Here is a 13232-nt window from a genome sequence, read left to right as displayed (position 1 = left end):
TGCTCCAAGAGTTACTTCAGCGATTTGTTAGGACATTTGCTGTATTATTGGTATGTTACCCTTATAAAGGTTGCCTTTAACTGAAATAAATTAAAAGAAGTTATCAGATCTTTTGTATACCATGTATGGCAGAAGCGATATACAGCAGATCCAAATTTTTAGAGTGAGAAGGAGAGAGGGCCATTGGATCTCTTAGTCAGCTTTGATCGAGTTAGCACTGGAATCCAATCACGGTCTTCTTCGGGCAATACTATTCAATCATCAACAGTAAGACATGACGATATCAGTGTTTAACTTTTCTTACCCAAATCCAACATGATACGCTCCGCTCTTTCTTCTGATTACACGTAATTTTAAAAATGCTTGTCAACCATTCAGTTACATCATTCTCAACTAGCACGAAACAGGATAAATTACATGAAAAACATCTGAGGTCAATTATTAAACGTAATTTTATTAAAATATTCTGAAACAGAAACTTTATTCTTTTTTTTAGTTTAAATTAGTAGGCTAATTCTATTTTATGATAGTTTTTTTAAGAAGAGTGTCTTTATTCTCATAAGAAGTTGTACTGACATTTATATAAATTTTGATCTTTATTTGGATTGGTATACAAATAATTACACACACTTAAATTAAATAAAGTATTGCTGCTGAAACTAACACCTAACTGTTTCGCCATTTCAACAAATACAAATTACGACTAAACAAATCAAAATTCTCACGAGTATTATTTTGATCTGATTATAAGGAATTTTATTTGTGTTATTTATGTAATGTGAAAATATAAATTTACAAAGGTTAACTTACATGTTTAATTATATATCATATAATATTTTTGGTAACGAACGTGAAAACATCAGCAAGGATAATCTACAAATATTTTCCGAAAATTAAATTTTTGAAATTGTTGAGCTCTTTGTCGCAGTATATGTTCACATTACTATTATGATTATTATATTGATTTATGATGGTAACATTCATTATGTTGAATAAAAGTACTCGCCATGGAATTGCCTTTGTTGTGTGTGACAAATCTTTTGAACAAACCAGAAGAAAACGGGAAATTTGGTCTAATTTGATTGGTTTGAATTTCCTCTAACCCAGCTGATTGGTTCAATAAAATATGAGAAAAAATAGTAACACGTAATGAAGTACAATTCGTGAGAAGTTCTATGGACAGTAAAATATTTGTGTCTGGAAAATATTAAAATGCTTAATAAATAATTACTTTATGAAAGATCACATGTATAACATCCAATATTGTTTGATGTATGAAATTACTTATCTGTGGAATTTTATGAGTTATAAAGTTAACTGATGGCTGACGAGTACTCTAAAAACTGGGTTTAATTGTGATGGTTTATAAATTTCCATCAAAATGTACGTATTTGAACACTTTATGTCTTTCTATTGCTTATTGCATGTTTTTCTACATTTTTAAGAAATTTGAAACTTACAAACATCCATTCTTAATTCTTCTTGCGAATGTTTAACAGCCCATTACAATGTTTCTTCCAGAGTGTGTATTATAATAATTCTGAATATTAATCGAAAATAGGAACATTTAAATAAAAATATACGTTCCAATTTTGTTTGTCACAGAATTGAGGGATGAGGTTGCTAGCACATTGTATACTACTTACTACCTGTATGGGCTCATTCTTGTACTCTGTAACATATTTTCATAATTTATAATCTAAATCTAAAAAAAATTGTATAAGAAATTGACCTAGTCTTCGGTTTGGTAGGTAAGAAGAAGTTGGCCACATGTCTGATATTTTTAGATTTGGAGTCTGTATGCGTCTTAATTTAGAAGTGCCATGCAAGCGATGAACACATTCTGCTATTTTACTCCTCTGAGACTTCTCCCGTCCTAAGTTTATTTTTCTTTTAAAGCATCTGCAAACATGTAAACATCACGAAATCTTAGAATGCCATGTATGGAAGTTTTAATTTGTAAGTACCGTGGTATGTGGGCAAATAAATTTGTGGCTAGAATTACGCCGTTTCATGAAACATAAATGTGAATGTGTACGAAAGTACTGGTAGTGAAGACTGAATTTGACACATAAAATAATCAGTTAATTAACTTACACTTATCAGTTAATTACAAAATAACAGTATTTTTGTATGTATAAATTGTTAGGAATATAAATGACTTAAATAATGAGAACTAATCATCAACACTAATTTATTCTGTATCTCTCTAATATGACACTAATAGAATATAGTTTTAAATTACAGCATTTGCCACCGATAGTATTTATTTCCAACTCACATTCTGTTTTTAATCAGCACATGAATTTGCTGAAGATAGAAAATGAGATTATTATAGTTTCAGGTACTTATAAACACAAACCTTTTTGTAAATATAGTTTCATTTTCTTCAGTCATAATTAGTTAACTTGGAGAATATTCCTTCTTCCCCCTTTAACATGTTCAACCCAACTGGTAGTGTGATTTTGAACTTTTCAAAACCCAATTTGCACCACATTTGATGCCTGATGGCCTTCCTAAAACTCCGAAGTGAGGGGGGGGGGGTGGTACTCAGTCTCTGTTATATTAAAGCCTGTTTGATAAAGTAGTTTATGACTTGTTTAAACTATTTATTCATGGTTATGATTTTGTGTACATACATTGACCACTGGTGACACAGGTCAAAAAATTTTAATTTAAACTTAGACTTTATACTCGTAAATTTAATGTAGACTTGTTATAGAAACGATTATTATAATAAAAAATAGTAATACAAAAAGACTTCATGTGTTTTATACATGAATAAATAGTTTTTTGTTGAAATAACACTATTTTATTATGTAACGTTATAGTACAAAAGAGTAATTTCAATTTACTTATACAACTACTGTTGCTTGAAAAATTGTATAGTACCAATATTTGTTCTATTTGAGAACCAAATATATTTTTAAATATATTTATAACACAAATAAAATAAAATAAATTAAATTAAAATTTTGTTTATTGATTGATGTGATGTGGCTTAAGTTAACTGGCGATTGATAAGTAATTACCACGGATTTCACATGCTCTGTTATAGTGTATGTTTAGTAGTGAAAAAACTTCAGTGTTTCGACGGTGGCACACTTTAGACCGAACACGTCAAGTGCATATTTTATAGTTAAGCTTATTTTAAGAACTTGTAGATTTTATAATGTTCCATTTTTCAATATCATCTATAATTTTTCAGGCAGTGTACATGGAGGTGTTGATGAGTGTTCCCTTCTCTTCCGCCATATCTGTATAAAATGTCTGCCTGATGTAGTGTATACTTCCAAGTGTATCTCTGAATCTTAACAATTGTTTTCTGATTTCAGTCTCAAACCCCTCGTAACAATGATGCAAAATGGCATGGATTCGATTCCGCAGCAAAATGGGTCCATACATACCAACTCGTCCTCGTCTTCAAACTCACACAACTCATCGTCGCAGACGAACCCTGGTGGAAACCAAGAGGAGAGCAAGACCAACCTTATCGTCAATTATCTTCCGCAGACAATGACCCAGGAAGAAATTCGATCACTATTTTCATCAATCGGGGACGTGGAGAGTTGCAAACTTATTAGAGATAAAGTTACAGGTATGTTTCTCGACTAATGTAGATCCTAGACTATGTCTTCTCCATGAATTCTACTCCTCTACTTTCCGTGTTTATTCCCCTCCTGTGCCCTCCAAATATATCTTTTCCCTCCGACTTTCTGTGTTTATGCCCCTGCTATACCCCTATTGTCACAGCTAAAGTTTTTAAAATAAAGTAAGTATTATAGCATAAGAGCATTGAACAAATAAGCCAGGCCGCCGCGTCTCAACTGCACTTTCTCAACCACGAAGTTCCAAGTCTCTAACCTGCATCCGATAAAACGTACCAATGTTGAACTAAAATTGCCTGTACTTTAGAGATAAAGAGATGTTATCAACTTAAGAAAGTCAATGAACCCATTTTAACTGAGTGACTGGTGAGCTAATTCACTCACATGTGACATGTGGATGTATGGGAAGATACGTTCTCTCACAAAAGTGCTCCAAGGTGGCTGAAAGTCTGCAGGAGCTTTCGATTCAGGATTAAAAGATATTAAATTATCCCACTGTCAAGCAACACTTTCTCATTATATTTGGTGTAAACAGACAGTGAAATCTATTGGTTTTAATATATTTGTAAATACAGCTAAAGATACAATATTTAAAAAAGTAAATGGAAATGAAAACTGTAATATCTTTGGTTATTTATTTCTTCAGAGGTAGTCTGAAAGTTGTGTGAAAGAATTATTTTGAAGACTAAAGCTTGTAGTGTATACTCTGCTAGCAGACGCTGTAGTCTTTATCCAATAAAATAATATTTATAAAGTTGAAAAGATATTTTTATATGCTTTTCAATGAAATGAAAATTTTATGTTCACATTTGTTGCTCCAATCATACAATAAACTAATTATGTAAATTGTGATGTAGTGCCTTGTCCACAATTTATGTTGAGGAAGACCAAAACTACAAGTTGATTTGAGGGGGATAAAGTAGATAAGCTATTTCTGTCTGGTTTCTCTGAATAATTTTTGCAAAATTTCAAAACATGATTAATTTCTTAAAAACAAAAAAATTTCTCTGGTATTATTTCCCAATTAGATTTATTTAGTATCTGTCGGTTTTTAAAATGTGTAACCCAAAAACTATCAAGTTACAAAGTTGTCATATGCATGTTCAGTTCTCTTATAAGGATCTAGATTGGAGTTCTATTAATTGCCTTAAAAATGGTGACTGTCTTGAGGTTTTTTATGCCAGATTTTAGCAAAATATGTTCTGTAACATAAAAAAGCGTAAAAAATATAGTAATGTTTAATTTGTTACCATCTAATTTAATTTGTTAACCAAAAAAGTTCATTTTCACTGTTTTGTGTCATAAAATTTTAATGAATTTATATTGGATTTATTTGTTGTAAAACATTAGAAATGCATGATTCGTATCCAAATCAAACAAATGCCTAGGTGTAACGAAACAGTCATGATTATTTTTTTTAAAAAGGATAGACCGATCCTCTTTTAAGCTTTATTTTATCTATCCTCATGGGCCACTGGCCTGTGGGAGGATCTTATCACAGTACAAGGTCGATGGCACTGATGCGAAGTGCAACGGTTACAGACAGGATCATGTACAATTACTTTCCAAATCTTTTATAGCTCCAAAAATGTAGTGGCTTAAGAAAATAATAAGAATTATTTTGTATTGAAAACTAGATCCATAAATGATTTGGAGTTTCCTCAAAGTGAGTAGTACAAAGTAAAGCTATTTCTATACAACGTCATTGAGTAGTACATGCTTGTCTATCCACATATGTTTTGAAAATAAATATGCTTTTTCGTGGATTTGTGGGGGGGGGGAGTCCCTTGAGGGGGCTTCGTTGTGAGGGGGGGTGCTGCATGAGTAGTATGACGAGAGATTATTGCTAAATTTAATTTTATAAAATAAGTTTTTATAAATTGTATACAGGTGTCATTGTATCGTCTGTAAGAAAAGAGAAACATAAAAAATAATGTACAGCTGATTTTGTGTATGGCTAGAGCAAGGTTATTCATAACGTTACAAGGAATAGTATTTCAGTTCTGTGAGAAAATGCTGGTGAGCATTTCCCGTGCACGTGAAACGAAAAAACTTAATGACAGTTTGGCATTTAGGAATACAATTTTATATTAATATATGAAGTATTTCTTTCTCACAGAATTTAAAATAGGAAGCAAGCACTACTGTTTTGTATTACTATGGATACTAGCCACACTCAGGTTAGCTATAATTTAACCCACGAATATTTAACTTGTTTACATCATTAATTACTAATACTTAATTTAAACATTACTTTGATGAGGTGAATAGTAATGTTTTGTACGTTTTGCACACAGTATAAAGCTACCTACATAACACTTTGCTACACTATACAGTAATATTTGTAACAGCCATAATTAGGACACGTGGCATGTGACAACTTAAAAGCATATAAGAATGTTAGGATTTTTCTAGTCTGGAAATGATTGTTAGACCAGACGGGCAATGAATTACCATGTGGAAAAAATCCGCCTAGACACATGGGTATCATCGCAGTTGTTTTAAAATTTAATTGATTTACAAAAGTAACTTAAATCCCTCTCAATTCCAAGCACAAAGAAATCCACCCTAATATAGTTCATGTGAGGACATCATCACCATAATTTCACTTCAACACAGTTTTCTTATATGATTTGTTTTCGTGACACACATGTCCTTTATATGATTTTTTTTCTTTTAAGTTTCTATTGCCACTCTCAGATATAGACAACCTGAATTTTGTGTTTCCTATAGATTTGTTACATTTTCCATTTGAATTTAATGTCACACAATTTAGTCCCTACATAATGAAAATAGAACTGTAAAGATACTTTTACAATCGTTTTTGAATAATCAACACTTATTTACACACTAGTTTGTTCGGCCTCCAACTTCCATCTTCTAATAGTTTAACTGGAGAGAACAATGTAAGAGGCATATATAAATAATGTGATAACAATAGATGATTAATAGTACAATTTTGTAAACTTACCTATAACAAACACTTATTTCATTACTTGCACCTCTATTTTTGTCCTTTTTTGATTTTTTAACAACAAAACCATATACTTTTACATTACTGATAACATGCATGACAAATAAAATATAACAGTACATTACATTAAGTGAAATCAACAGCAATGCATACATTAGTGAAAAAAATAACAAAGAAGAATGCAATACATATTAAAACGCAATAACATATGACAAATGCAAGACAGCAATACTTACATAATAAATACAGTAGCAAACAGCACTAATATGATACGATAATCAATAATATGGCCTATTTAGTTTTGTTAGCGGTTCCAAGATATTTTCACAAGTGTATTACAATGTAATGTATTTAGTTTTACGTAATAAATTCATAACTTCACGTGTAATTCTGTCTAAACACTTTTAAAAACTACTCTTTAAATTAAAAATGTAAAGTTCCCTTGTTTAATCCATAATTATTTTTGTCAAAAATTGCATTTAATAACAGGACAAAGAAGTACGTAACAGTTAAATGTAAAGTACACAACAAATCTTTAACTAAGAAAAAGCGTTTTAGTAAACCTTTTATGTTTCTTTAACTTTAAATTGTTACAGACATTTTTAGTTGATATATTTTGACCAACACCTTTATGTGACTGCATATTTATTGTGCAACATCCCTTCCATAATATGAAGTGATTCTAATACTTAACTGCTATACTTTGTGAACTGAAATTCAGCTGAGTTCCCTTTTCATCTTCTTCCCGTTCCCGTTGAGTTTAAAATGTACGTTGATCTTCCGTGTGACACAGTGTGGTTATTTAGTCCGAAAGTTTGTGTGTGAAGGGGGGCCGTCACTAATAAATGTAGTAGAGACAAATATTCACTAATAATCTCTTTTTTGTGACTTAGACTCTTTCAGGAATCTGTTTACTGGCAAGCTAATTTCTGCTGCCAGTTTTGTCTGTCTAAGGGTAAAAACACACAGGATGCAGCGTGGCGCATCTTATGACATCAAAATCACACACAAGGCTGGGTTTAGGAATGAACACACAAAAAATGGTACAGCGCGGCGCGTCATGGTTTGGAACTGATTTTACCAAAACGTCTGCATGTGTTTTACCATGGATGGCAAATGTTCTATTAACCAAGTGCTCTCAAGATTTCTTCCTGTATCTATCTCTTGTGTTCTTCTAGATTTTAGTTCTTTAAGTTTATTAAAATTGTAGTCAAAGTTATGAGTTGTACTGAAAAATATGTTTTCTTTCTTTCGTTCAAAACTGGGAATAAATTATGGAATTCACCATATTGCTGTTTTCCCCCATACACCTCATTCTACTACTCTCTACATGGCTTAAAATACCTACGGTAGGAATTACCTAAACACGCATAGTTCCAACCCTGCTCAGTGCCATTTTCAATTCAAACTTGCAATAGAAATTCCCCGCATCCTGTGTGTTTGTACCCAAAAGAGGCTGGAATTAAAGAATTTCAAAATCTGTCAGACTCATATGCTTTATCTCATATGCTTTAACTGATATAACTTTTATATTTGCATTTCACTGTTCATTTTAAATGTGTCAAGCTAAAAAAATGACCCGTGGAAAATGTATTATTTTGTATTTTGAACCCTTTTACTACCCCTCCATTCAGCCCCTATCCAAACTAGCACAGCTGGTGATCAATAACTGTCAATGCCAATTGCTTGTAGTCTCTTGGACTATGTACTGAGCGCATACTTCAGGGTTTAATATCCCTTAATTGACTTGTACCCCTACACAGGTTTATTCATTTGAATACTTGTCCACTGTGTAAATATAGGGTGGATACAACTGTTGCAACGTTATTAAATGTGAAAATATGTTGATGGTCAAGTTCACATTTGAATTGGCTGGTACGTACGTATTAAACGTTTTAAATGCGTAATAGCTGAACAAATCAACATTAAGGTTTTGGTTTGGCATGTTTGTCTGACAAAATGTTGGCGAGTTCAGGTAACAGATATTAGCTTTGTATAATACTAGCTGTTACGCACGGCTTCGCTTGCAATCTCCGCCGTTTAGCAGTGTGTTTAGGCAATACTATTTTAGATGTTTTTTTGAAGTTGACCTGACCACAGTGATGGACCCTGAATGAAATACTGGCCCTCCATTCCTACTTACTGGACTAGGCCCGGAAACTAGAAGGTTCCAACATGGTAAACCTTCTATTTCATTAGAAATCCTATAGTATTTCCAAGGCAGTCTGTGAGACAATATAGTCTGCCTCAGTGTAGAAATTACAATCACTCACAAAGTCCGTTACGATAATTTTGAATAAATTACTCACTTGACCAATGTACGCACCATATATTATTTAGATATGTTGATTGTTGATTCTGTTATATTTTATAGAAATTTTGAAATGCCAGAGAACTTTTTGAGAGCATTTTTTATCACTAATACAGTATTTGGACTATTTCAGTTCAGAAAAATGTATTTTCGTAACAATTAATTATAAATAAATTCCCATATTTGAGTTGAAAATAATATATAATCAATTTTTTTCTAAAACTGTTCTGACACCACCTCAATCAATCGCTCAAATCCTAATAAAAAATGTCCGTTTATTGTAAGATTTTGAATAAAACATGGTCACTTAAAAACTTTCAAGACATTTAATGTTGAAGTTGAACCACATACATTCTTTAAAAAAGATCTTAATTTACTAACAAAAATAAATATATTCAACTGAACTTTGTATTTGCCTTGAAAATCTAAAATCATTTTTTCTCATGTACTGATTGCAGAGAAATAAGATGTTACAACTTTCCTCTCCCCAAAACATGGGAGAAAAAATTATATTATCCAAATTAATTATTTGAAGAAAATACTCAGTAAAGTTGAATTTTTAACACAGATTTTGACATGCTATATTCGAATTTATAATCATCACTGACCTAAAGCAATGAATTATTTTATTTGTTAACTTCTCTTCCTCCAATAACAAAGTAACATAAACTGAATTCTTTAATGATTTGTCCAATTCCTTTAAACTCAGATTTGAAAGATTTGTTCAGACGAACTGATTCAGAACGTAAGACCACTTCAAGATTAAAGTTGCTGTGTTTGTTTTCTAATATATGAGTATTTCTCTTAGAAAATATCAAAACGGGAGTAACACCAGAGCTAAATGCGTTTCATGAAAGTACAATAATTAAAGAAAATAAACCTATTGCAAAACCCTCCTCTAATATTGTTTCAAAAAAATGTTCACCTTTTTTCGCCACCCATAAAGAAACTGCAACTATCTCGTAATTGTTTTTAAAGGTAATAAAAGATAAAATTTTAATATGGGAAAAACTTAACACAATCTTGATGAAGACAATATACATAACCCAATTTTAGGATAAGTCTAATTTATGAGTATCATCGGACACCTTTTCCATTCGAATGATTCTTAGTTTTAAAATTCAGAACATCATAAAACATTAGTTTTGCAAAAATGTATTGTTCTTGGTCTCAATTCTTTTTTGTAAAGTCTAGTGATTTTTAAAATTTCACTTGGCTTATTCATAAATCCATTAAAAAACCACATTCAAAGAAAGACTTATTTAGACTGATTTTTTAAACTTTAAGAATTGTAACAATGTTGTTGGACCCTTAAGTTTACAAATTTGTCTGGTGGTGTGGAAATGACATAATAAAGTTTCATATGCGTTAAAAGAGAATAGAAATTTGTGCAGATTTGTAGCAATATTTATTGAATTTAAAAAATAAAATTTGTTACTTACTGTCAGCATCAAATGGTTTTTAAGCCCCAGATAAGTAAAACACTTGATGAACCATAGTAACAAAAGAAGGGCCGCACCATGTGCTGCCTGCCTCCCACATATTAGTGTTGGCAGCTGTCTCACATTAGTAGCTGCATACATGTCTACTTACTGTTTATTTTGGCTTCTTCTGTGTTCTTGCATCACCTTTCTTAGTCGGTCACTTTCTTCTTCTGCCTACTCCGTCCAATTGGCTCATTTTTGCTTTAAGCCTAACTGATTTTTCTTTTAGTTTATGACTGAACCATAGAACGCCATCAATTTTTAAGCAGAAAAATGTCACAGGTTACGAGTTATAATTGGGGTATTATTTATTAACCGTGAAAGAGGTAAATCAATGGTTATTACCAAGAGCGCTTAGGAATTGATATTCCATTAGGACTTTGAAGAATTTTCTGTATCAGGTAAATCCTTAGTGCCTCCCAAGCCTCCAACTTCAGCCACTCATGTGATAACTTATAAGTGGCCAGCCTCTAGGAGGTACTGGATGCATGACCAGAACCAGGGAAAAGTTTCGTGCACTGTAATGGCAGATCATGCATTGTCCTTCACGTGCTATTGGCCACCAAGATCCCACGCTCGTCTACTCCAGATCTTGATGGCGTTACCTCTCAGCAGGAGGTGTGACATCAACATCTATTGTAGCCCTTTTTATTCAATGCCTTTGACTGAGGTAGTTTCATTGGCAATCCCTTTGTCAGTAGATTATATTCCCTTATGAAAAGAATGACTCTTCTAGTCATCCGATTTCAACCCATCAACAACACACAAGTGGTCATTAGATATCTTCAAAAGAATTTCGCTTAGGACTTTCGGGATGTAGACATAATCGACTTTCAGCATCATTGCTTAAACGATATCTATACTGAGAACATCACAGCCTTAAGCCTTATCTTGTCAGAAGCAAAATTTAAAATGTGTCAGCTTTACTGTTTTGTTGAATTTTGCTAAGGCATTGGACAATGTGAGCAACTTTGTCATCATAGTGGAGTTAATCATGAGTGCCACATGCGTTTTGAGAGTATGTGAGGAGTCTCTCTAGTGAAGTTATGGGTAAGAGCCTGCAGGTTTATCATTAAACTGTCGCGTAATGCATGGCAAACATTGTTCATTGATTTTGTTTTGCCTTGTTATGATTGTTGTTACAAAGGCAGTGTCCCAAAATTTTTAGATTTCAGATTGAGAACTAACGGATCTATCGTTGGCTAATGCTGACAATCTTCTATTTTCTGAAGTGAGGTAGAGACAACTCTGGATCACTAGATCAAGTAGAGACCAGAGTAAGTGCAATAGTTTATTTCTTGTTCCAACCAGCAAAGTCAAGAAGACCAAGTTCCCAAGTATTACCTGAACATCAAGATAATGTTGAGACAGAAGAATATGGGGGAAGACACTCATATTGTTATTGGATAGTGAATGCTCCTCTTAAACCCCAACAGTACTTAAAAATGTTGCACATATGTTGTACTTATAAATGTTGTTCTCTGTCACCACAGTTTTGTCATTGGGAAAGTTGAGATCGCTCGGTTGCTCTGTACGTACTTTGATTCATCAATGGCTGCAGTTGGCAAAGGATGTACTACAGAATTTTCAATATTGCTGTGCACAATACTGGAGCAGGCGTTTATTATGCCAGGTAGACGCTTGGTAGATTGCAAAGCTTGTAGAAGTCATCACTCTTGAGTGTTATAGAAGTATCCAATTGGGTCAAGAAGCAAATAGCTTGAGTTCAGTGACAATACTTGTGACAGTGGAGAATGGCTATTTTCAAAGTGCCTTCAGAACAAGTTATTCACTTGAACATTTCTAGTTCAACAGATGGTTTTGAACTCTGGAATATTCCCAATACCACTGCCTCAACTACCTGATTTGAAATCTCCTTCACTTAGAAAAACAGGTTGGGGTTATGTTCACATTCAAATAAAGTGCTTTCTAACAAGAACACGCTCAACAAGAGGAAAGTGAGATTCACAATGTCCAAACCAGAGCCAGTTATCAGAAACTACCGCTCAAGTAATACAGAGATAACACCAGACACGTGGTGGTCGCATCAAACATCATGACTGTGCATGTGATGTGGTTGTGACATCTATTGTGGTTGGACAGGAGCTGTTGCTCAATTCTGAAGGAGGATGCTGCAAGCCCGATATAGTTATGAAGGAGGTGACGACCCGAGTGCAGTGACACTCAGTTAATGGGTGGAGTCCCAGTGTTGAGAATTTTGTGTGATGCGAGAGTGGCCAAGTATCAAGGCTGGGTTCATAAGCACAAAGCCAAGGCCAATAGCATAGTAATCTAGTTGGATTCAGGGGATGCAAAGTTGGATCCAAAGTTACAAGAGGGCATTCAAAAGGCACGGCTGAGAAAGCTTCTGCGTTTAAGGAGTTATCTTAAATAAAAGGTGCAATTGGACGCTAGAAGCCCCCAAAACATAGCCCCTTCAACAACCCTTGAGAAAAAGAGAGAGCTTCTAAGTGGATCCGTGTGTAGCCTGTATTAGATCTAAAGGGTTCTAATCCTTTCGGAATTCATAGGAAATTTTAGTACACATTTTACTCAAAAGTACTGTGTTGGTATATTATTAGTATTAAACATGTATATACAGGTTCTAAGATTGTTTCAAATTGAAGGGGCCAATTAAAAATTGGGTATAATTTAGAACCAGAACTAAAATAACAGCAAATCATAAATAAACATAAAATAGCCTCTTGAAAACACAAAATAAATCAAAATAAAAAGAATATTTTATATGTCATGTGAAAATAAATATGGTACAAACTTATTCTATCTACTTACATACAAGACAACGTATTATATACTGTTTCTATACTAATGGGTAGATCTGAAACGTCTAGTTT

The 13232-nt window shown here is 33.1% G+C and overlaps 1 protein-coding gene across 11 annotated transcripts in view; it reads left to right on the top strand.

Annotated features, from left to right (window-relative positions):
• LOC124368861 (ELAV-like protein 3) overlaps positions 1 to 13232 on the top strand; it is a 138956-nt gene that overhangs the window by 99741 nt on the left and 25983 nt on the right. For all 11 annotated transcript variants that reach the window (XM_046826314.1, XM_046826319.1, XM_046826320.1 and 8 more), the window contains one exon: positions 3336 to 3598. In XM_046826314.1, the coding sequence (XP_046682270.1) occupies positions 3336 to 3598 (263 nt within the window). The remainder of the gene's footprint in view (positions 1 to 3335; positions 3599 to 13232) is intronic.

Source organism: Homalodisca vitripennis, chromosome X, assembly GCF_021130785.1.
Source record: "Homalodisca vitripennis isolate AUS2020 chromosome X, UT_GWSS_2.1, whole genome shotgun sequence".
Taxonomy (NCBI): domain Eukaryota; kingdom Metazoa; phylum Arthropoda; class Insecta; order Hemiptera; family Cicadellidae; genus Homalodisca; species Homalodisca vitripennis.
The sequence above is the reverse complement of the archived record's forward strand: the minus strand, read 5'-3'. Positions and strand labels throughout refer to the sequence as shown.